General features: G+C 41.5%; 1 protein-coding gene across 2 annotated transcripts; it reads right to left on the bottom strand.

Annotated features, from left to right (window-relative positions):
* Positions 1-3,701: 3,701 nt before the first annotated feature.
* CLBA1 (clathrin binding box of aftiphilin containing 1) lies at positions 3,702-13,533 on the bottom strand. 2 transcript variants are annotated; one of them, XM_030452308.1, is made up of 6 exons: positions 13,453-13,533; positions 11,632-12,253; positions 8,153-8,301; positions 6,572-6,701; positions 5,297-5,404; positions 3,702-3,884 (listed from the first exon to the last, which is right to left on the bottom strand). In XM_030452308.1, the coding sequence occupies exons 2-6, from the start codon at positions 12,040-12,042 to the stop codon at positions 3,717-3,719; spliced, it is 966 nt and encodes a 321-aa protein (XP_030308168.1). In that variant the 5' UTR covers positions 12,043-12,253; positions 13,453-13,533; the 3' UTR covers positions 3,702-3,716. The 2 variants fall into 2 exon arrangements, with proteins under 2 accessions (XP_030308168.1, XP_030308169.1); XM_030452309.1 differs by lacking the exon at positions 13,453-13,533 and adding an exon at positions 12,950-13,118.
* Between the last annotated feature and the right edge of the window lie 11,284 nt (positions 13,534-24,817).

The following is a 24,817-nucleotide window of genomic DNA, read 5'->3' as shown; positions in this document are numbered from 1 at the left end:
TAAATATTTTTCCAGCTCAAGCAAAAGTAAAGCACACGAGAAAATAACCTACCCATCAGTTCTGTGAGGAAGATGAATTACAATTAGTTGCAAAACTGTTTTTGAGCTATTGAATTAAAGCTATTAAGGTGCAGAGGTGTGTCTATATATGTATTGTTATAGTAGATGTTCGGGAAAACTGGGAGGTTTTTTGCATTTAAGTGTTTGGCCAGCACTGATAGGCATCTTGCCTTGACCAAAAAGGAAGAAAAATATTGCAACTTCACTCCATGCATTTTTCCCTCATTAGGACCCATTTTTCCCAGGAGAATTAAGCTGGACTGGCTGTACTGTGGCACCCAGGCTGCACCATGCGGTGACAGTTCCTGAGGTTTTCATCTGTATTTCAGTGGAAGGAATGGAGAACTTCAAGATGTGACTGAAGTGAGACTGTTACATCTGCTGGCTGGCTGGACTGGTTGGGTGTTTTCTTCTCTTTGTCCACAGTGGATCTGGGAAATTAAACTCAGATCCACAGTGAAGTTTAGGGTTTAACAATTATTTTGAATGCATCTCGGTTTTAGCTGAATTCTGCCATCTTAGCTTGAGTAAAAAAATAAGGGACTACTAAAAGTCATCTTCGTTATTAAAAAAATGTTTAAATATGCTTTTAAATTCTGTAATGACCCTGCACTTTCCAAAGGACCTTCAGACTTTCACAAGGTTTTTTGTTTGTTTTTAACTCCAAATCTGCCTATGTTTTTAACAGTGGGCTTATGGTGTACTTGGAAATCATCCTATGGTCTGGAATGCTTTGGGTTTTTTAGTTAATCAAGTTCTACCTACTATTTTGACTTATAAAAAATACAAATACTAAGAATATTCTGGTTCTAAAACAAAACTTCCCCCAAACTACTCTGTACAATGTTTGCTGAAGTAGGTTCCTTAAAATTTTACATATCTTACAGCTTTGAACAGGGTGTGCATTGAAATGTTTTAATGTTTTCAGTCCTTCAGTCTTTTGCAGTGTCATTGGGCGATTTTTTTGTTTGTTTTTTCAAAACCATTTACAATGTTCTCTCTATGAAGGAAACATTTCTGTAGTTACGTTGCCAATTTGAACTCATCAAAACTTAGTTCCATGGGTATATTTTCCTTATGATCTCAGTGGAAAAAAAAGAGGCATTTCTGTCTAGTTCTGTAGCTCATATCTTGCTTTAGTTTTCACCTTTTCAAAATCCTAAAGCAAATGTCAAAAGCCTGCGGTGTTTGCTTTCCACAGCCAGAGCACAGTAAGATGTTTAGCTCATCAGAACTCAGCACATCACAGCTGAGAAACAATGAAATTCGTAGCTTAAAATGTACTAAGAAAGTTTTACTTCTTTGGTGTATTTCTTCGGTGGCTTTAATGGATAATGGAATTAACCATTTTCACAGAATAAGCACCTGCTGCCTCCTCTCTTTGGGGGGGGGGGTGCAGGGCAGTGGCTGGCACGCTTGGCTGGGTGCCAGGTGAGGCAGGAAAGAGCAGGAAATGACAGAAGGAAATGAACAGCCAGGATTTCTGCAACACACACCAGAGGGGTTTCCGGCACCCCTTGTTTCCCGGGATAACAACACAAGGCAAGGCTACTTCAGACTATGCAGTATGCCTGAGAAAACATCTACTAAACTTTAGTTTGTCTGCCCCAGCATGCTCTCTCATCAGGTAAGAGAAACAGAGTGCAATTTGTCTCTTTGTGAATACTCCCAACTCTGCAGATTGTGTTTAAATTCTGATGAGGGCTGCCAGGGCTCCTCAACCTTGAAGATGAATTGAGTTAATTGTGATTTTCATTGAAGAGATGGACTCATTCATCTCGGACTGGAGACAGGAGTAAAAAATTCTCAGCTGTCTTGTGTGCAGCAAGGGCTCGAGTGGCCAAAAGCATCTGTCAAAAAAAACCAAAAAAACAACAAAACAAAAAAAACCTGGCATCTGGAGCCCCTCACCTTTGGAACTCCAAAACTCTAATAATATTTTTTTCCCAATGAATTGTAAAGGGATGAAGCCTTTTCCCCATTGTGTATTTTGGAGAGGGCTGTAACACCTGTTACTATGAAGGAAAAATTACATATTCAGTCTTCTGCTGGGGTAAGTGCAAAACATTCTTCAGTACATTTGTCTGATGTTAGTGACAGCAAAGGCAAACTTGAAATCTCAGAAGAGGGGGCCTCTGGAGTATGGTGCTTCAGCTGATGACACACATGGTACAGATGTCCCCTTTCAAGCCCCTCTGCAGGGCACTGCATGTCTGAAAAGCATATAAATGTTGTTTTATTCTTATAATTTAATTGAACTATGCTTATAACTAACTTCAACTATCCATTCATCATTCACTGTTCTGTGAGTTTATGACTACAACCTATTTGACACATGTTTAAGTGCTCTGAAAGACTTTCAAGGGAAATTGAAAATTAATGTTAAGTGGAAAAGTTAACTCTGCTCTTGCACCCACATGGAGTTTTCAGTCTGGCACTGCTGAGCTCCCTCCAGGGCTGGGGAAGCTGCTGAGCTGTTCTGAAATAACATTTTTCTAAATGCCCATTACCATTTACTGAGTAACCAATAGACAGTTCACCCTGTGCCAATAGCACCGAGGTATCATAAACATTTCTGAAAGTTCTAAGTTGTTAAAGCCATTGTAATTTCACTGCCAAGCAGTTCACTAGATTAAGGGTTATGGTCTGCCAGTGATTTATGGTATGCTCAACTCTAAAAACAGAACAGGCACATCATTAATCAAGTTAGTTTAGGAATATCCTAATTTGTTCCCTGCTTTTAACACATACATCAGTTGCAGTGCTTAGCAACTCTTTAAAATAAAAAGACATAAATAATTCTCATATTCAGAATGGCCAAAGCAGCAAATGGATTAGTAAATTGCCTAAAAGTTATTACCAATGAATACATAAAGCTGTTGCAGCTGGCAAGGAAGCAGTATGGAATATATGAATGATAGCAAAGTGCATCCCCCATGGCATGCAGGAAGATGGGCAACACAGTTGATAGTTAACTATAACATTTTAAAAGGGCAGCAATTTCCAGCATTGTGGAGAGCAACAGAACTACACCACTGCTCAGCTTTCACACGAGTGGTTACGTGTGCTGTGCTGGGTAGCTGAATGAATCCAAGCTGTTACAATCAGCTTCAGAGAGGCAATTTATTTCACTTGGAAACCAATGCCAGAACAAAATGTTTCACTGACTTGACCTGTCCCACCACAGCAGGCTTTATCAGACAGAAGTTAAAACTTTCATTTTCCTAAATCTGGGTGAAAGCCACCCAATGTAGAAGGCTCCTCCTGTTACCTTAAGCAGTGGCAAAGGAACAGATCTCAGCGGACCCAAACCAGACCAAATATGAGGAGAGAGAGGGTGACAAGGCAGACTTCACAACACACCTGAGGTGTGTTTAGATTTTTGGCAGGAAAAGGAGGTTTTTGTTTGTTCAGAAGTATAGTCCATGGAGTATCCTGAGAAAGTGTGATTGCAGCAGGACAAAAATACACCTTTGAGTTCACAACTAAACAGGACAAACATCTTTAATAACGTGGCTTTAGGTACTTCATATACCATAATAGGTCACTTTCCTAAAGAACATACATTGTCTATAGTACCAAGTCAGTAACAAAATGAAAGTAAACTGCATTTGGTTCAAAAAGAAAAAAAAAAAAGGGTCAAAAGTGTGTTTGGTTCAACAAACATCACTACTGAAAAATTTCATTTTTAGGTTGTGTGTGTTGAAAACTTGCTTCTTCCTTGGGATTGTTATATATTGCATGTTTCCATTTGATGATGTGGTTTTCAAAAAGAGGTTACAGGTGAAAAGATGACCATGTCTGGAATCCGGTGATACAGCAAGCTGAGTGAAAAAGAAACACTAAGTTAATTTTTTCCCATCCTATGCTAAGGAAGTCACTTCACAAATTTTAACCTATTTTTTTATATATATATAGTTTTCATAAAAATAAAATTAGCACAAGAAAAAAGAACATAACTAGGAAGATAACACAAATCATCCCACTATGATTTAACTCAAATTAGAAATGGCAGCATTTTTTAATGAGCTTTACTTTGAGAGACCAAGCTGCAGAGCTGCTTTCCCTCCAGAAAAATACTGACCATTTACCTTAGTTTTGTATCATGATTCTTTATACTTTTACTACTTCATCTTCCTTGAACCAGTTCTCCTTCGCCTAAACCCTACCTCTTTATTTTACATTTCCCTGTGTGCCAGCTGCTGGGATCCCACCCTCGTGTGTTCACTGAAGAACACAGAAGAGAATGATAAAGGAAGAACCTGGACAGTCTCTTTTGACTTTCTTTCCAAGTTCTCCAGCCTAACATCTTTCAGGAACAAGGTTCCCAGACTGGTTACACATCTTCATTGCCCAATGCAGTAAGTAGAATAAAATAGAGCAATGAAAATGTGCCTTAAACTATGTATCACTGCAGCAACAACAGTTGCTGAAGCTCAATCTCTGCTGAGGGAGATACCTAGTCGAAGATATCTATTAAAAATACTGTGTTAAAACCAGATTGTGACTAATGTAATGGGGAATCAGAATTTTCCTTCCAACTTGAATTACTTTAGCAAGAAAGAAACAGAGCTTATTATGGCCTGACTGGAGACATAAACACAAAACAACATATTTCAATGTTATTTTTCTCTGTTTTGTAAAACAGCTTAAAACCAGTAATGTTTTCAAATCCTTGTAATTACAATACCAGTTCTGCCTTCCCCCTTAAGTAGCTCCTCAAGTGAACAAAGCAATTCTGAATAATTCTGAACATCTGTAGTGCAAGTTTGAATGCAATTTCTTCTCTACCATCTTTGCTTCTAATGTCTCCCTTACCAGACATTTTAGGAGTGAGCTACTATCATCATTTTCTCAGTGCTCAACATGTTGATCCTTCAACAGACATGCTAATCTTCCTTTGCCATGAGAGCATCCTGACTACATTTCATCTATCACTGCTCTCTCTAGAACAACATGTAATTTGGCTGAAAGCCCAGTTTATGTAATGAACAACCTTGGTGTCCCTCATGTTCTGTTGCTTTGAGTTTGATACATCATGTTGTGTCTTTCCTAAAGCTCTCAGATAGGTTTTGAAAAAGAAAAAACAAAACAAAAAAGACTCCACTTTCAAACAATTGTATCAGGACCAAACAATTCCATCAGGACATTTGCTACAACAGCTGGCTACAGCACAGAGGAACCTGTAATAGACACTCAGGTTCTCCAACACTCTCACTTTCAGAGCAATTCTTACCTTGGTCTGGATCAGTGCTTTGCAGTCATTAATAGTTAATCCATCAAATCTGAAGTCCTCGTCTTTAACATCTGATTCCTCAAAAACATCCTGACTCTCTGAAAAGTCCTGATAAAACATAATTTACATCTTCTTAAATCATTTCTACCTGATCTCAAAGTATATAACTTGTTTCCCTCAAATAATAATCACTAGATTTTACTTTCTGAAGCTGTGTTCTGATTTATCATGCCCCCCCCCCCCTTGCATTGCAACAATTCTATGCCAAAACCAGTTCTATACACATTAATCTAATTGTGACTTAAATTTATAAAAAAGCCATTTCCAATTAACTTCAGCTTTAACCCACACCAGAAAGTAGTTGAGAAATACATCTACATCAGTGCTATCACAAACAATACAATTTTCCAGTAACAGAAAAGAACTAATGACATAAATTCAAGCTGCCTGGCCATTGATTTAATGCCAGTGTATCTAAGGGCAAGAAAGGAACAGAAGAGGATCTTACACTGGAGAAATGTCTCCCATTCTCTCCTATTCAGTGACAGTTCTATAAAAGTGACTTTCAAGTGAAGAATAGGTCCCATACCTTCAGCACTGTTATTCTGTTTGTATATAACTTGCATGAAAGGTCAAACATGTCCATAAAAATCAAAACTGAACGCAGGACCCCTCACCATGCTTCAGCAATTCAAACATCAACTGAAAGTTACTTCTGAGAATATGTGACTAATTCATCCCAACTAAACAACCAGGTTGGATATAATAACCAAATCTGACTCTTCCTCAGGCCTTGCAAAAGGAAATAGATTAATCAGAGGAAAAGTGAAGTGGAACACACTTATAGTTCAGATACAGTAAAAAAATCTAGTTGTTACTTTAACAGCTTCTCTCATTCAAATCAGACTTCCATTTAATAGAAAAATATCAGAGACTAAAAATTTCTCATGCTCTGAATGAAAAAGAAAACCATCTTACCACACACACAGCTGAAAGCTAATTCTCCATCCATGCTACACCTGAAACTAACGAAAGGGCTCTGTGTAGTGCAGACTTCAATGTAAGGGCAAGGAAAATTTGAACCTGCACGATTTCATCCTTACTTACACACAAAAATGAAAAAACACTTGATTATAATTTTAAAAGGTGCTCTGCAAAAAAAAAATTGGCCTCACCAGATCCAGTTCCTCATGCATCTGCACATATAGCTTACAGAAAATCACATTCATAACCAAGTAGTTTTGCTGCCATGATAGCAAACAATTGTTCAACTACCTTTTGATTTGCATCTATTCCAAGAACACTCAAGAGATTTTCTTGGCAATGAGATTTACTCCAGTGATGTCTTAAGCTGGGGGTATTATCAATATCTTTAAGTGTTCTCCATATGTTTTCAGAGTCAATGCTAGGAAAAAAAAATCAACACAATTTGACATTATGGGGTGCACAGTGAACATTTGTAACTTGGTTATTTTCACTACATACAGCCATCACTAGCTTACCTTGTTCTAAAAAGCAACTTAATCTTAAAATTCCTGCTACATTCATTCAAGCTATCAATCCAATGTACTAGCAAGTGTGCACGACCATTAGCAGAAAGAGTTAAATCAACATAACTGTGTGTTTGGGCTCCTCAGATAAGAAGTACATTAGAGGCGTATTTCAGAGATTGTCACAAGCCAACAGCTCAGATTATCCAATCGCTTCTGTGAAATCTGGGTAGAGTTCAGCCTTATTAATTCTGCACTTTGCCTTTTCTGTCCCTCAAACCTTTCTCCTTCCTATCAGCCATGCTTCTCCACTGCAGCAGCCCCTGTCAGCTCTGGGCACACAGTTACTACAAAACAAGCCAAAGCCACCTGCTAACAGTGAGAATTAAAGAGTTCTCTCTACACAGTACTTAGGGTTCTTACACTGACTTCATATCTATTCTTCATTCTGTTCTTCATCCTATATAAATCCAGTTGCTTTTTTGAAGTAGAGGATGCAATTACTAATCTCAGTTATTCACCACAGTAAATCGGGGCTTTTTTGTCTGAAGTTGGTATTCTGCTGTAAATTGAAGCCCCTTTTACACATATATCGTATTTTTCCACAAGTCTGAGGCTGATTAAAATATAAGGCAGATACAAAGGACTTGCTGAGAGGATACCCACAGAAAATATTTTAAATATATTTCTTGTAATTCTTACATTTCCAAAGCATGGTTTGACCTAGTTTTCTAGATTTATTAGATGTGTGTAAAAATAACTACAATACCGATCAGAAGATGCTGATCCTTCAGAAGCATGTAACAAATCTAAAAGCATTCCAGCTGTCTTAAGTGAAAGCCAAGTTAATGACACTAATTGCTACTAACATAACTCCAGGAAAGAAGCCAGAGGCACCACAGATTCTGAAGCACATCTGGTTAAGCATGAGTAGTTGTTAACACCTGGGAAAACTGGGGAGGGAGAAAAAAAGAATCAAGTGGGTTGTCAGCAGAAGCAGCAGCAATGCTCCTGCCTCAGATGATAGAGAATTAAGTCAGATGTGTTGTAAAGAAAGGACAAGCAAACAGGAAGAACAGGCTGCCTGTTAGGTGTTCCGGCATTCCAGAGGCTTAGTCATAGGAAGGCAAACCAAGAGCAGGGAAAACCCCAAGGAATCTGTAATTTTGATATATTCCCTTCCTTGCTTTCCAGTGTCTAAAACACAATCCGTTTACTTTAACAACACAACATTGAGAAAACCTAGATGCTGAATAAAAATAGTGAATAAAAAGGTTTCTTAAGTTCACATGCAGCTACCACTGGTTTTTCAATTATGGCATGCCTAGGAATTATTTTTTTTTTTCTGTTAACGTAATATCATTACCAAAGTGGATTCTTCGTAAATTCGGGAATTCCAACATCTTCACTGTTTGTATCAAGTAATTGATCTAAGCTTCTTATGTTCTCTCTGGACTGTGATACAAAGACTTCGGGGAACCCCAACTTAAATATATCCTCATAGCTGTGGTTTGCCTAGAAAAAACAAAGTTTTATTACATATGTTATACAGGCCCCCCTCACAGTCCATGAAGGACCTCGTCCAAGGACTACAATGTTTCTATAGGCTGTATTTTTTTTTTTATTAATTTGTATTAATATTAATGGTGCAGAGGGACTAAGTCCATAGTTCAGTGTTTCCTGAACTATAGTTCAGTATTTACCTTGAATTAGAAAAGGGGAAGCAAAAGTCCAAGAGTTTATGATTAATCTTATTCTCTAGCTTTCCAGCTCCTAAGCTGTAGAGTGGTTTGCCTAATAGCATGCAAGATTCCTTCTGCTCAGCTATTTCTGTCCAGATCAAAACTGATGTATACATCAATTCTAAAGCTTGTTTTGCTAACTTGGTATTCAAACACACCCAATCCAGTCACCTGTAACATAACTACTAAATGCCACAGTTACCCACAAATACTTGCACTGTTCAGTCATAGAATGGTTTGGGTTTGATGGGACCTTAAAGACCATCTAGTTCCAACTCCCTGTATGGGCAGGGACACCTCCCACCAGACCAGGTTGCTCAAGGCCCCATCCAACCTGGCCTTGAACAATTCCAGGGACAGGGCAGCCACAACTTCCTTGGGCATCCTGTTTCAGCACCTTACCACCCTCACAAGACAGATTTTTTTTCCTAACGTATAAACTAAGTTTCCATTTCTCGAGTCCTAAACCATTGCCCCTTGTCCTCTCACTACACACCTGTGCAAAATGCCCTACTCCAGCTTTCTCGTGGGCCCCCTTCAGATATTGGGAAGCCACTACAAGGTCACCTCCAAGTCTCTGCCTCTCCATCTTGGGCAACCCAAACTTTCTCAGCCTACCTTCACAGGGGAGGTTTTCCAACCCTCTGATCATTTTTGTGTCTCTCCTCTGAACATGCCCAAGGAGCTCTATGTCATTCTTACATTGAGGATTTAAACATAAGTCTGCACACAAACTGAGGTATGTCCCTATATCCTTGCATTTGCACCCATCTTCTTCCAGCCTGTGTTAAAAATCAATTTACATGCTGCTTCCTCCTCCAGTAGTGGTGAGGAGGATTCTTGGAGGACTGAGCATCACCATATGAGGGATCCAAAAAGGCTGACTGGAAGTAATAAGGTTATCTGAAAATTATGAAATACTTACACAAGGATAAATGTCGGTAATTTACATCCTATCCTAATGGGATTTTGCCATGACACTTGGTCCAGAAGCTTTGCCCTTTTATTCCTTCAAAGAAGGAATTACTGCAGTTTTCTTCTAAATCAAAGCAATTAATTGACTTCAGTATGCTGCAGAGGGACTTGAGGCCAGAAGCAACAGTGTTGTGTGAAAACTAGAGAATGAAACTAGTCAGTCTGTTTGCCTTACCAAGCAATGAGCAATTTAATCTGAAAAACATGAGTATGGTAAATTATTTCAGTAGACTTAACTTACAAGAGGGATACAACATGGAGGAGAAAGGCCTCTGAGAAGCAGAATTCTGGGAAAGCACATTTTAGTACTGTCTACTTCAGTGGGTGTTTCTAGAACAAAATTTGGGTATGTGCTTTGTAGCTTTAATGCTTTGTACTAATCATTAAATTATGAATGCACAAATTTCACATTCATTCATTTTTACTAAATTATATCAGAAAACTGCAGTGCTTAAGCAAGTGCACTAGTCCCTCTCACAAAGCCAGGATTTAAAGAACACATCAAAAAATACTTAAAGTTATTCAATCATGTAGGCAAAGCATCCAGGTACTGCAAGGAAATCAGTGATTATCTTCATCTTAAAATATGATTCTGCTCTGGGTGGAAATAATTTCATTAGATATTGAAGGTCAGACCTCAGACAATCTCTAGAGGTCCTTTTGAACCTACCTGCACTTTCTTCTATTGACCACACAGAGATAAGAGTCCCAACCTGAACAGTTTATAATCTCAAACAAACATTACAGAAAACACAGGTATGAAGAAGAAGCTACACATAAATTCTACACTGGAAAAAATCCCAACCAGCTCTGCAGCTGTTTCTCTACGCCGAGACAAGAAAAGACAGTTTGGAACTCTGGGCATGATTAATTTATTTAGCTTGTACTGGACATTTGCTTTTGCCTGCAATAAATGCAAAAATGAAGCAAAGGCTTCAGTAAGATTAAGATCTACTGCTTTTGGAAAGATACCAAACAATCTGTTATATCCTGTATCAGCTCCAGTCATTACATCCTCTCTTTTTTCCAACCTAAGACTTCTTGTCCCCAGTTTCCAACATTTTGAACAATGTAAATTCTCTACTCATGCACACCAATAACGAGGCATCTTGTGATCTCCACTCTAACAGTGCTGGTCAGCTTATCCCTTGTGTAATCTCTGCAGACGTAAAGTTCCCAGGCAAGGGCAAGGAAGCCTGTTTTTTGAAAACCCTCAGTCACCTACACATACTAAAACTCATCTAAAAGACTTTAAGCAGTTAAGTTATTACTGCTACTGATTAACTCCAAGGAAACTGATTGCTATCTTTTTTCTTTTTTTTTTTTTTTCCAAGTATTTTAATTTAGGATAAAAGCAAGCATGAGTGCATTTTGTTTTGTATTTGTACATTTTTATTTTTCTTTTGTTACTTTGCTTCACTTTGGTGATACATGCTTTGATAAACATGGAAATACAATAACTGCAACAAGGTACAGCCCTTAACCTGAACCCTTTTTTTTGGTGCTGATAAGGACATACTGTATTATTTATTCAGACTATTAGATCTAACATTTTATGAAAGAATGTAACCTCCTGTGCTAGAAAGTGAATACTATGAAATTATTTCTATTAATCTTTTTCTATTATTAACTTCCAAACACAATTAGTCGAAAGCTCCAGAAACGGATGGATAATTTAAGCAGTATAAAAGTGATTTTTTTCCCAATTTCTAATTCAATTTTATGTTGGTTTATTTCAATACACTTGCAGGCAACTCAGAACTTCTGTCCACTATTTTTGCTACCCGCCTTCTCGACTATTTGTTTCCTACCCTCATTCCTCTCTAGCTTTTAAATTGCATGTGTTTCAGGCCAAGGTTCATAATTTTTAAGTGCTTACTTAGTCCAAGTGTCTAGAAGCAAAGTAGCACATTACATTCTTTAAAGCTTTTCAGCAGGATAACTTAAGTATTTGTCAAACACTGTAAAGAAGTTGCTTTTGTTCCACTTTAGTTATCTGCAAAGAAGCTTGACAGTTCTCTCTCTGTACAGCATAATCCTCTACACAGAAGACTTTCAGATACAAATCTTGAGATGTAGGAAGCAGTAACACAAACACTTCTCCTCTTTGGTTTACTATTACACATACCTCATTTATAGAGCTCGGAGCCTCCTGTGTCCCACTGGGTAGAGATGGCTCAGAACAAAAGTGCCCAGCAGAAGCTCTGCTTAAGTCTGTATCAACTCTAGAACTAATTCCTGTTGACTTCACCAAAACTTCAGGATCATGACCGAATCTCTCTGATTCATCTGATGACTCCCTGAAGCCTTCAAAATCACCCCAGGAACCACTGGCTTCTGAGGTACTGCAACTGCTTTCAGAAAAACCCTCACAACTCCTTTTGCTATTCACTACAGGGAGGCTTTGCTGGCTCAAGTTAGAGGCACTTTCACCAACAGACATACGGCCTCCTTCAACTGGTGGGGCTTTTAGAGACATCCAGTAAGATGTGTCTGCATTAGGAAGACTTTCTACTAGTGACACGTTCTGCATCTTCATTTAAGAAAAATATGCTGAAATCTGTACTGCAAAAAAGGCTACTGAAGTTCAGCTGCATCAGAAATACGATTATTTCCAAAAGAGAACCCAAATCTTCATTTCATCTCAGAGAAAAAAACCTGCTAAATCAAAACAGGATGTCCTTCAGCCTCTCCTCCAGTAACCAGCATGTGCATGTTATTCAGTCTCACTTTCTGTGTGGGATCCTAGCCTGCAAAGAAAAAACTATAAATAAGTATTTCTGTGATAAGAGCTACGTAGGAAAAAAGAAACATAGATGATAAGGTAGGAGAAAGAATGTTCACGTTAAAATAAACACATTCCAGTATTATACAATTGAAAATCACTGTAAGTGAAATGATTTAAAATTGAGACTGAACTACCTGTCCACACCAAAAGACATTAAATTAGTGAACAATATTCAGAAAACACTCAACAGCTGTTGGGTATTGAGTAATGGGTGATTATACAGGAGAGAAACCAAAATAATTATAAACAATATCAAAAACGTAATAAATATTGTCTATAACTAATCCATCATCTCATGTACACTCAAGCATTGCTCTTTTTGTTTGCATAGGCTTTCCCTGTCTGACAGATTATTGAAGAGGTGAATGCAACTTGCAGCAGCATGGGAACTGGCCACTTAATCCTTTGGAAAATAGTGTGCTTCCAACTACTTATGCAATTAAGGCAGATTTAAATAAGTTCAGTTTGGCATCTGTAAATTGTACAGGCAATACTGCACTTATTTTAGATTAATCACATCTCCTTAAGCACTTTTCCGACTGGCAAGCTGTTCTGGAGAGCTGCACTTAAAACCCCTTGTGACAGATTGGCTGCTGCCAGGTATGTTCTGCGATGAATACACAGATCTAGACGATTGTGGTTTTTCCCCCCAGTTCACCTCGAAGGTGGGACGGGACCTGCAGGGGCCCTCGCCCGCCCCGCTGGGCTCTGGAGAAGCTCGGGAGGGGCAGCCGGGATCCGGGAGGACTCGACAGGACCGGGGTCTCGGGGGGGCAGCTGGGACATGCCCCGGGACGCCCCCTCCCCAGATGGAACAAGGCAGGGGAGAGGGGGGGCAGCCCGTCCCCAGCCCTCCCGAGCTGGGGACGCCGGCGCTTCACCCGAGGTTGCCGGCCCCTCCACCCCTGCTCCCGGCCGGCCGGACCCTGTAGCCCGGAGGAGGAGACAGGCAGGGGGAGCACGGCGAGCCGCCGCGACCCACAGCCCACGGGGAGCGGAGAGCCGCGGCCGTGCCTCGGCTTCCCCCGCCGCGGGGGACGGAGCGGAGTGGGGGGGAACAGCGGTGCTGCCGCGGAAGAGGGCGCGGTCCTTGAGCAGCGCTGCCGTCACAGCCGCCGGGGCAGGTCCGGAGCCCCCCACCCGTGGAGGGAACAGCCTTACCGCACATCCACGGCCCCGCTGCTGCCGCTCTCCCCGCCGCACCGGCAGGTCGCCATGGGCGGGCCCGGGGTGTGCCGGGGCGGGAAGAGGGGCCCGGGGGCGGAGCGGTGGTGGTGGTGGGGTGCCTGCTGCGCGGGACGGGGCGGTCCGTAGAACCGCAGAGGCCCCCTCCCCTCTCAGATACCTTCAGGTGGGGGCCGTCCAGCACCGTGGCGTGAGGGTGGGCCCGGCATAGCAGCCTCAGCCCCTCCGTACCCCGGGCTCTTGCCGCCGCGCCTGGCGGCGGCCCTGGCGAAGTCCTCGCTCTCTCCTATTTCTCCGATGTGACAAGTGCTTGCCGGGTTCTCCCCCCCTTCCCCTGGGCCGTCACTGAGTTTGCCCTCACCTGCGTCTCCCGTAGAGACAGTCCTGCCGTCTTCCAGACAGAAGTCAGCCCCTGCCCTCCAGGCAGATTGATTTTAAAATCATGACGTGAAAAAGAAAAGGACTCACATTTCCCCCCCCCCCTTTTTTTTTTCCTGTGATCTGTCAGTCTAAGGACATACTGTTTGAGGGTGATGGTTCGTGTTTGCTTTTAGAGAATAGCTACAAAACTACAAAATTCCCGGATATGTACAAATGTAACAATCTATCTGCCCAGTAATACAGGCTCATGATCAAATAGGTCAATAAGGGTCTCCTGGGATCTCCTCCTCTCCCTCCTGTTGCTCCATGAGATGTTTGATGAGCTAGGACCTGATCTGCTTGCTGTATCAGATAAAGGCAGAAGCTGTGGGTCTGGCTGCAGCCCGGGGTGACCAGCTCTTCGTGCCCATCTCTTGGGGAGCAGAGGTGTGGGCTGGAGGCAGCACACCCAAGGTAGGCTGCTCTCCACACCTGGGTGGCAGAGGGAAGAGCACAAAGAAAACTTCTCAGCCTCCCCATCCCCAGGGTTTAGTTTACCATCTGGGCATTCCCAAACAACAGGGGACAGTTGGAAAAGCAAGGAAAAAAGTTTTCCTGGAGCAAGGCCCAAAGCAAAAAGCATTTTCAAGGCATTGCAGTGCATAAGTTTCTCAGCCCAGGCAGAGATACGTGCACTCCCCTCCCACGCATCTGACTCGCATTCCAGGCTGTAGTGCTTTATCTGAGAACAAGAGGCTGGATTTGGGAGCGATGCCCAGACACCAAGCCAAAGGAACTTTTTCTGCCAGGTCTGTGGAGGATTTTTTTATATTTGTTTTCTTTCTGCTTTGGGGGAGCTTCTTACCCTCCGTGGCCATCCTGAGGCAGCCTAGAGCTCTGAGGATATCTAACCTGTTCAGCAAGACTATGATTCAACCCCAAAGCGTCTGACACTTGTTGGGATAGTGTTGTCATCGTGTGCTGCAGGAAGCTTGTGCTACAGGGACCTCTGGGGTTCCAGCTCTTCTAAGTTTTGAAGAGGGTGCATCTTTTTTTTCAGCTACTGAAATTGTTTTGCACAGCCTTACATTTTCGCTTTTGTCTTCTCAAAGGAAAAGGTTACAAACAGACCAGACAGAGGCTGAAACACACCTCTCCATAGCAGACTTTGCATCTGAATGAGAAGGGGTGCATGGATTTTGCAAACCTGCCCTCTGCCCTGCCAAGTTCAAGCTGGTTTTGCAGTTGTGTTGAGTGGTGGGAGACCTGGTGAGCATCAGAAGCTGCTCTGGATATCAGAAATCTCAGTGTAGGAACAGAAGAAGCTGTGGTGTCTTCTTCCCATCAGTAACTTCATTAAAAGGACTTGCCACATAACAGTGTTTTTTATTTCTCACTCCAGCACACCTTATAACCCACCTTGGGAAAACCAGTTGTTAACTCTGAGTCCCTGCAGAGGAAGCAATTGGCTGCACCATCTGCCTGAATTACCCCTGCTTACAGGCAAGCACAGCTGAAAACCAACAGAATCTCCCTAAGAAAAATCAGCACTGATGGGTTTGGGGCAGGTTTAAAATAAGGAATCCACATGAGGTACAGCTGCCCTGCAAAGTGGATTTCACCTGCCCTCCCTTGAATTCTGTTCTTGACTGCCCAGCTGAGTGTGGCAGCTGCTGCTAAGGTCCCTAACTCATATTTTAAGTGACACCCCTCATAGCCTGTCTAGTTTAAGTTAAAACCTTTATCACAGTTGAATTAAGAGTTTTCCTCTCTGAAGGATACTGGGGAGAAAAATCACATTACTTGTTTGGAGTATAATACATATATTTTAACATATAACAGGCCTTTGGATTTGCCCCTTAATTACTGCATTGAATCAGTAATTTAATTATGAACTATCGTTTTCATCTTTTTTGATAAGTCTTTCTCTAAAGGCTAAATACACCAAAAGCTTCAAACATAGACTATAAGCTTATATTTAAGACACTTACTAGAGAAGATCACAACTCAGAAACTCAGTAACACAAATAATTGAATTGACCAAACTCTCATCTGCAGCTGCTATTGCTGTTTCTGCCACTATTCCTACTGGAAAATTATTTGAGTTTAGTACACATGTTCTAGATTTACATATTTATTTATTTATGTCTTTTGGAAAAATATTAATTTGCAAAGTTAGTAGTATTCAGTAGAATAACAAAAATATTTACTTTCACAGCAAATCAGCACCACATCACTGTAATACAAACTTTTAGAGTTCAAATATATATCAAATATAATCCAAATCAGATATAATCTAAATGTAATATTTGGATGTCTTTTGAAAAAGGGTAAACTTCAGCCAAACTGGCTTAAAATGTCCTTTCGAAAGTACGAGTAAACATGTTTTTAGAAGCTGGTAAATAATTTTTAGTAACTCAAAGCAATTTTTTATTAAAACATCTGTCTTTTCAGCAGATGAGCATTAACTTTTTCCTCACCATAAGCATCCAGATTTTAGGTGTGTAGGACATCTACAAATCTTTCCTTTCCCCAGTAATAGTGCTCAGTTTTATTAAACCATTGCAGATATCTGGTCTAAATAATGATTTGATTGACTAGCTATGGCTTAAATTTGAAAATGTGGTTGTTTATTCCATTAAACTCCCTCCTAGAGGCACAGCAGGTTTTGCCACACCTTCCAGCTTTGCTTTCCTCTTGGTATGAGTGGTTCAAAATCTCAGCAAAATCCTCTTTTTCCCGAGTTAGAAATAACCTCAGGGCAAACTTTACTTCTCCCCAGTGTCTGATGGGTGCGGATTTCCTGGACCTCCAGTGAAATCCTGCTCTGTGTGCTAAAAACCCTTGGAGTCGGAGTCGCTGGCGTTCAGGGGTCACCTGCAGCAGCTGGCAGTGCCTGGGCTAAAAGATGCACCAGGATCTTTCCGACAGCAGATGGCAGCTCTCACTTGTCTCTCTTGCTCGCACACGACGCTGGTTTCCTCCTCAGCAGGGGAAATAATTCATTCCCACCACACACTGCATTAAAAAGGTATCAGGCCACCTGCTTTATGAGCTGACCACAGAGAAGCCATTTCCCAGGACCCCCTATACTGATGGGCTGTCATAGAAAGACCTGCTCATAAAAAAGGCAGAAATGCTTTGCTGGGAGGTGAGAGATACAGTTTTAAGTCCCTCTCTTCTTTCAGGTGTAGAAGATAAGGGAATTGTAACCCACTCTTAAAAAACCTAGAGGTGCATACATGCCCTGGGTTCAGTGGCTGCCTTTAGTGCTGATGTCTAGCCCAGTAATGTGGTTTCAAAGCAAAGCTCACGTTTGCTTCTATGGCTAGTCTGGTTCTCAGAGTGATTTTGAGTAGCACAGACTGGGTGTTTTCTTGGGAAAAGCTGTGGAATGTCATTCCAACCCAGCACTTCATACAAACACCCTCTTCCAAACCCATCTGTGGGCTGCACTACTTTAAGATCCTCCAGCCTGTTACCTAGTACATGTGCCAAAAGAAGACTCAAACCATTCAGAACTCCCACAAGATCTTGAAGCGGTTCTTGTGCTGTATGTCAAGGGCCAAGTGCCGTAGGCACCTTCCTATTTGCCAGCATCTGCCATCCTTCAACTGGTTGCCACCACTCCACCATCCACTGACAGTTGTAGTTTGAAATCCCTTCTTGTCTTAATCTGCTTTCCCTTCTGTTGTCAATCCCACTGCTGAGCCTCTTGTTTCCTTTATCAGATCTTTTTATTACTATCCACTTGCTAACTGTTCTGTCTTCTGCCTTTAGCCTCCTGAAAGCTATGGAAGTGGCAGTGCTTCTGATTACAGGGGAGGGACAAAGGTTTCCCAGGTAGCAGAATAATTTGATGGCAGAAGCAGGAGGTTGCTAACATCATGACTGCTCTTGGTATGAGAGCAGTGGCAAGCAACAGTGTACAGGTTTCAAAAGAATAAAGGTGATCCTCTTGCAGTCCCATTACACATCCTGGAGAGCCTGGCAGACACACACCTACTATAAGAGCACAACATGGCAGCAGCTGCTCTGCTGGGCTCTGTCACCGTGGAGAGAACCTGATGAAATTACAGTGCTTTGACGTGGCCCCAGGACTAGGTTCCTGTCTTTGGATCCCACAGATCTCTTCAAGTAATGCTGTAGGATACCTTTTTTACCTTCTGCTCCCCACAGCTAGCATCAACATCCCTGTGTGTACCCAACACATCAGGTGTGCTGCTTTTCTGTACCTACTGCTTGGCAGGGGGAGCAGAGCTTCTGGTCGGATTGCAGCTTTGGGCTTAGATCTGCAGGGAAGTGATAAATATCATCAGACTGCCCAAGAGATGGCAGACTTCTAAAAACAATTCCCAGGGGCTGGGATCAGGAGAACTCATTCACACAGCAGCTATATGAAACTACCAACCATGACTGGAAACCGCCTGCCCAGTCCTCACTCAGTATAGGGTGACTGCAATATGTGTGTGAAACCAAGGGTAGAACTGCTCCTCATTCATTTATTCATTCATTCAGTGGGGCTGAGAGCTCTGTGAGATACCAGACTGGCTACTCAGGAACAAAAGCTCAGGAGATATTGCTTGGCCCTACAATACTTTGTCCCTCCAAAGCCACCAAGTTGCTGCATGCACATCTTGCACTCCAGAGCAGGAGTGAGTTCAGCACTGTCCAGTGATAGATGTGTAGTTCCAGTCCTCAAAGAGATGCTCTTATTTCTTTAAATTGTTTGCTCCTGTAGGCATAGCCAATGGCCATCTAAAGGTCTTGCTTCTCATGATTCACCCTGCTATGGAAAAGATCCTGAAGGCAGGCAATTACGCATATCTTAAGCTCTGAAACCTCCAGCTCCTGCTTTATTTATTACCATTTTCTTCCCCTCCTTGAAGTTCTTTTCCTTGTCCTTAGGTAGTGAAAGCAGAATAACTAGGAGCATATCTCCTCCTCACGGTATCCCTTCTGAGCACAGGTGAAATTGGGCTCTACACATCCTGGACCTTCCAGAGTTTTCAGGCAGTTGCTACATATCCTGTATCTTCAAAAAGGTTGTTATTTAAATCCATGGCCATAGAGTGTGGTACCAAAATCAAGTTGTATTTGATACTTTGGAGTCACCTACCTATACCTGCTCCTTGCTCTGATTTCCCAGTGAACTCCTGTTGTGTGTTGCTTTTTCCACTGATCATCTAAAATCATCAGATACAAATATTGAGAATAAATCTGACAGTCTGTGCTGCCCACAGGGAGTTTTCAGGTACATAGACACTAATTTACTGAAAGACTCCCTTGTAGTTTTCACCAGTCCCCTGCACACACTCTAAACTGAGTTGTGATCACTGCATTTTGCAGCTTGCTAATCCTCTATTTTAATGCCTGATTAGGTCCCAAGTCCATTATTGTTAGGGAGATGTGAGTGTGAAGAAGACATGAGGATTTCATGCTCTCAGCTGAGGGTTAAGCTGCTAGAGGTACCCCCAGCTGCTGCTGCACCAGTGTCTTAATTAGCTGCCTGGAAATTTCATCAGTGCTGCTCAGTGAGGTTGTTGAAAGGTCAAACACTCCATTAGAAACGTTGTGCTTCAGCTTTTAAGTCGTAGCCCTTGACACTTAACAAACCTCTCAGGAAAAAAAAATAAAATCAAATAAAGCATTAGCATAAAAATATTTTTAAAACCTCAAGTCCCCACTTCAAGCAGAATTTGAAAGGACATTGAATCATAATAATTTCCATCTTTGTAGCTCCTTCATTACGTGGATCTTTCTTCTTCATCCTCCAAGTGAGCTTCATAGAAGTTTCAAAGTATGTGGAGTAGTGGTCACCATCGTACTTTGTACAGGGGAAAACAGAATTATAGATTAAGTTATCTGCCCCCAGAATAAGACAGCAAGTCCCTGGTGGATATCTCAATGTCCCAGACCCTGTGAAATGAAATTAATAATCAGTAAAGAAGTCATTTTATTGCTTAAAATGAAGCACTGCTGTATGAATGAAAAAAAAAACTTCACACCTTTGCAAGAAAGTAAAAACATGGAATTAAAGGGCAAAAGGGCAGTATTTTTGTGAGTTTTGTATATGTGTTAAGGAATCATCTGCCTGTCCTGCTGGATGGTGTCACCACTCTGTTGAATCAGGATGAGTGTGGTACAAACAAGCAGGGGCTTAGATATCAGATAAAATAGGTGACGATTTCTGAAGTTTAAGTGAACTACCAGCTGGTATTTCAAACTCTTGCTGCACCTGCTCTTACTCCTGCAATGTGGGAATCATAGAATCATTAAGGTTGGAAAAAAACCTCTAAGATCATCAAGTTCAACTGTCAACCCAACACTGCCATGCCAACTAAACCATATCCAGTGCCATATCCACATGTTTTTTGAACATCTCCAGTGATGGTGACTTCACCACTTCCCTGGACATCCTGTTCCAATGCCTGACAACTCTTTTAGTAAAGAAATTGTTCTTAATATCCAATCTAAACCTCCCTGGTGCAACTGGAGACCACTTCCTCTCATCCTATCACTGGTTCTGTGGGAGAAGAGTTTGACCCACATCTTGTTCCAACCCCTTCTCAGGTACATATATAGAGAAATAAAGTCTCCCCACAGCCTTCTCTTCTTCAGACTGAACAATCCCAATTCCTTCAGCTGCTCCTAGTAAGACTTGTTCTCCAGACCCTTCATCAGCTTTGTTACTCTTCTCTGGACATCCTCCAGCACCTTAATGTCCTTCTTTTCATGAGGGTCCCAGAACTGAACACAGTACTCGAGGTGTGGCCTCACCAGTACAGGGTCATGATCAGTTCCCTAGTCCTGCTGGCCACTCTATTTCTGATACAGGCCAGGATGCTGTTGGCCTTCTTGGCCACCTGGGCAACATTTCTGGCTCATATTCAGCTGGCTGTCAAGCAGCACCCCAGGCTTTCCAGCCACTCTTCCCCAGGCCCCAAGTTGCATGGGGCCGTCATGACTCAAGTGCATGTCATGACCCTTGGCACTTGGCCTTATTAAACTTCATACATTTGGCCTCAGCCCATCAATCCAGCCTGTCCAAGTCTGTATGCAGAGCCTTCCTACCTTCAGGCACATCAACACTCCCACCCAACTTTGGCAAACTTACTGAGGGTGCACCCGATCCCTTCATCCAGATCATGCTGCCTCGGACCTCTCACTCAGCCTTAAGGTAGAATCCATGTGTCTCATAGCCAGATAAGCTGAGAACACGTGTCCATGGTGTTACAGCAGTGCTGGGGACAGCTGGCAGCTGGTGAGGCTGCAGTTGCTTGGTCGTGTAGGGCTGAGGATGATGCTGAGGCCCCAGGACAGGCTGCCAGCTGGAGGGTCTGCAGGAGCAATCCTTTCCATCCCACCTTCACTGTGAACATCCTACGTGTGCTCTCAACTTGCCTCTCCCATCACAGCTAAAAATAAATCATGTGCCATGCTCTGATAAGTGCTTCAGAAGTGTGTGTGTTGCACGTATAACATCTAAGCCTTATTCAGCTGCTTCCTTGAGCCATGTTTCCAGATGCTGCTGGCAGTGTGCAGGCAGTGCAAAGGCAGGCTTTAATCTCATTGTGTCTCTGTTGTGAGTGGGAAGCTAAATACAGCTAAATGGATCACAGCCTAGCTGGTTTGAGAAGACTGTTTAAACCCACAAGGTTAGAGCTAACAAGGGACAGGAGGCAGCTCTCCAGCTCCGTGTGTGTAGCACCATAAACATAAGGCTGGAAAATTTACAGGAAAGATCAAAAGAGGGCAGGCGAGGGCACACAACCAATTCCTCTTGAGCTAACAAGGCTATCACAGCTCAAGCTGGAAGAGGGCAGCATGAGTTTTATTTTATGTTTTATGTTGCTGCATTGCTGAGGTCACATTTCTGAGAGCAAAACAAAGCAGCTGGAAAAGCAGGGAACCTCTGCTGCAACAGCTGGGTCTGGCTTGGAAATTCAAAGTTTGGATCTAGATGCAAACGCTCCCCAGATGCCCAAGGACTTTCATTTTAAGATTTAGATTGTATTCATTTCTATTTATGAAAAAAAAAACAACAACCCAAACCCAAAACAAAACAGAAAAGGCTTAGCACACATCAAGGCAGATCGCCGAGGCTTCTTAGGGTACTGTAAATGAAGTTAGCAGGACTCTGCAGAATATAATCATAAGGTTGTAATTAGTGATTCAAATTATGCCACACACATTTTACATAAAGGAAACAGTTGAAGTAAGAGGCTGTTCAATTCAGACAACATCAAAGCCTGCAGCTTGTGTAAATTAATAACACAGCAAAATACAAACTTGAGATGTACAGACACAGCAATAGCTTATTTTTAAAAAAGCTCTCGATGAGGCATCTGGTCACACTTTAAGTTAGTTTTCCACATTTGAATATTTTCAAAGGGCACTAATTTTTATTATTTTGAATACAGACAGGATTTATTTGGGTATGAATGTGTCAGGGAAAAATATGAATTATATGGATATGAATATGTCAAGGAAAGGCATTTTGTTTACTAAATTCCTAAAATTACTTTTGTAAATTTACTGAGCTACTAAATTGTATAAAAAACTTAACCATGTACTAGCCCATCTGTCTATTCACCAGTTGCTCTCTACTTACAAGCTTTTGAAATCTTCTAATTTTTCAGTTTACAGCCAACACCTGTATATTGTTCTCCCTACAGGCAGTGAGATTGGGTCATTAGCTATAACTGGAAAAAAAGATGGGGTCCTCTCTTCTGAAATAATGAAACTCAGATTTATATATTGAAATCAATGTATATGAAAATGCTGGTTGGCAAAAATATTCTGAATACAGAGAGGACTGAACTGATTACAGTGAGTAACTTTAGTGCTTTCCATCTTTGCCTTGTTGAAAATTTAATGTATTAATTTTGTCTGTACTAAATTTAGTTTCAGTGAATGCAAGCTCCACTAAGCAAGTAAGGACCATTTGACAACATCTTTACTAGGGTTTGTAACAGCATAAAACACATTCTTGCTGAGAATGGAGGCTCAGAAGTCAACAGCTTCGGATGGCAAATGCACCCAGGCAGCACATCTGGATCAGCACATCTGGACCAGCACATCACAATAGCATTTGCTGCACAGCATCCTCCTGAGCCACAGTCAGATTCAAGCTGCTTTTTTTACAGGCAGAAGCTTCATGGAGGACAGCAGGGACCTGTATCCCTTCAGTTGAGTCTGGGGACCTGACCCCACGTCCCTTTCTTAGGGAGTTAACAACTGTGTCTTGCTCCTTGGGTGAAGCAGTTGGGACCCACAAGAGACTTTTACCAGGGTTTTTTGCACTTTAATGCCTTTTGGTGTTGATGGCCACACTTTTCCCAAAACTGTGAGTTACCAAGGTTGAACTGCCCAGGCCAGTTGTGAGCTTTGTGTTTATAACAAATGTAGTTTGTGCCTATAGAGCCATTCTCTAAGGTCTCAGGGTGCACAAGGAACCAGCACGTTTCACTGTCTCCATGTTTCACTAAAAGCATTCCTTCATTTGCACAAATTTTCCAACAACTTTATCACGATTTTGTCATTACTAAACTGAGGAAACAGGTTTGCAAAGTCTGTACTGAAAGGTTCTTCCCTCCTTTTAAACAGCAGTTTACCCCAACATCAAATATAAAATAATTGTATGATATGATAAATTCATACCAAGATTTGGTTGTTTCATTGATCCAACAGTTTTCCCCAGTTCATGACAAATTTTTTTGCTGTAATATCAGAATGATTCAGTTAATTTTACAGACTTGCAAGCTGTGATTTTGAGTGGCATAGTACAGAATTTTACTATTCTGAAGTGGATTCGTAGTGTTAAAAGAATAGGTGTATATGCTGCAGTTTAAATAATCAGACTAAATAATTCACAGTGTATATATAAAGTTGCAAAATATTCATCTTAAGGAAAAGACATGCTTGAAGAATACTTCATTTTTATTTTCCCATTATTTGAGTAATTTTGAAAGGCATTTTTCATGGCTACAGTCTTAAGTAAGAAAGATGACAATATTTTGCCTTAGGGGGATTGTGTTCTTATCTTCTGACTTGCAAGAGGCATTGGGTGAAATGTCCAAGCTGTTCTAGCTGTCGTAGATACATAATACCACTTTGAAGTATGTTAATATTCTTTCTGAGCTGTTTCACTGCTCTTCACTGAAACCCTCCCATCACAAGTTGTCTTCAAATAATAGAAACAGTTTGAAGAACTCTTAATCTGCAGGGCTGTGCAATGCTGCTTTAGGCATGTTGCAAAAAGGTACAAGAAAAGACAAGAAATTAGTTTTAACTGATGTGGTTAAGCTGTGGAAATTCATGCATTTTGAATTCCATGGACTTATTTTAATCAGTTCTGTGATCTCTTTAGTTAAGCTGCTGTAAATCCTCACATAAACACCACAAGGGATATTTAGTAAGGCTAAGACAGGGAAGACTTGTTTCCCCAAACTGTTTCCACAGTCATGAGAGAGAGAAAAAGGCTTTTCTAAGAGAACAGGGGCTGTGGCTGATTTAATTAAAAAAGGTGCTGAAAGAGCCCCATCTCCCTTCCTCCAGTCTGTCTGCTGCCTCCATCTGGCTCCTGTACTTGCTGGGCTTTCCCACCAGCCAGATCAGCTTTCTAACACAGAAGAAAACGATGATTTATTTTCTTGCTGGGTTAGAATGCTGCCAGGCTGGGGGCTGAATTGTCGTGGGGGGTGATCCAGCCACAGGTAGGGACTCCCCTCACAGGGCATTGAGCCACACTTTGATCACAGAACTCTGTGCCATACAGGGCTTCACTGTCATGCTGCATTACATACACATACATACAAATATACACAGACAAATATACAGATATGTATCAATATGTATATATGAATGTTTAAATACTTACTATAGAGGCATACATACCCCTGTATTTGCCTAATAAGGCCTAAAATAAATGTGTAAGAACTACGCTTAGGAGCAGTTTGTTTAAAAAAGTGTTGCTATG

The sequence above is a fragment of the Calypte anna genome, chromosome 5A (genome assembly GCF_003957555.1).
Source record: "Calypte anna isolate BGI_N300 chromosome 5A, bCalAnn1_v1.p, whole genome shotgun sequence".
Taxonomy (NCBI): domain Eukaryota; kingdom Metazoa; phylum Chordata; class Aves; order Apodiformes; family Trochilidae; genus Calypte; species Calypte anna.
Note: the sequence above shows the minus strand (reverse complement) of the source record. Positions and strands in the feature narration are given on the sequence as shown.

What these genes read in the sequence shown, in the direction of transcription:
- CLBA1 (XM_030452308.1), bottom strand. Translation starts at nt 12,042, where the DNA reads ATGAAGATGCAGAACGTGTCACTAGTAGAAAGTCTTCCTAATGCAGAC. An exon ending in TTTACGAAGAATCCACTTTG is followed by an intron (nt 6,702 to 8,152) that starts GTAATGATATTA and finishes TTTTTTTCCTAG; the next exon opens with CATTGACTCTGAAAACATAT. An exon ending in GAATAGATGCAAATCAAAAG is followed by an intron (nt 5,405 to 6,571) that starts GTAGTTGAACAA and finishes ATGTTTTATCAG; the next exon opens with GACTTTTCAGAGAGTCAGGA.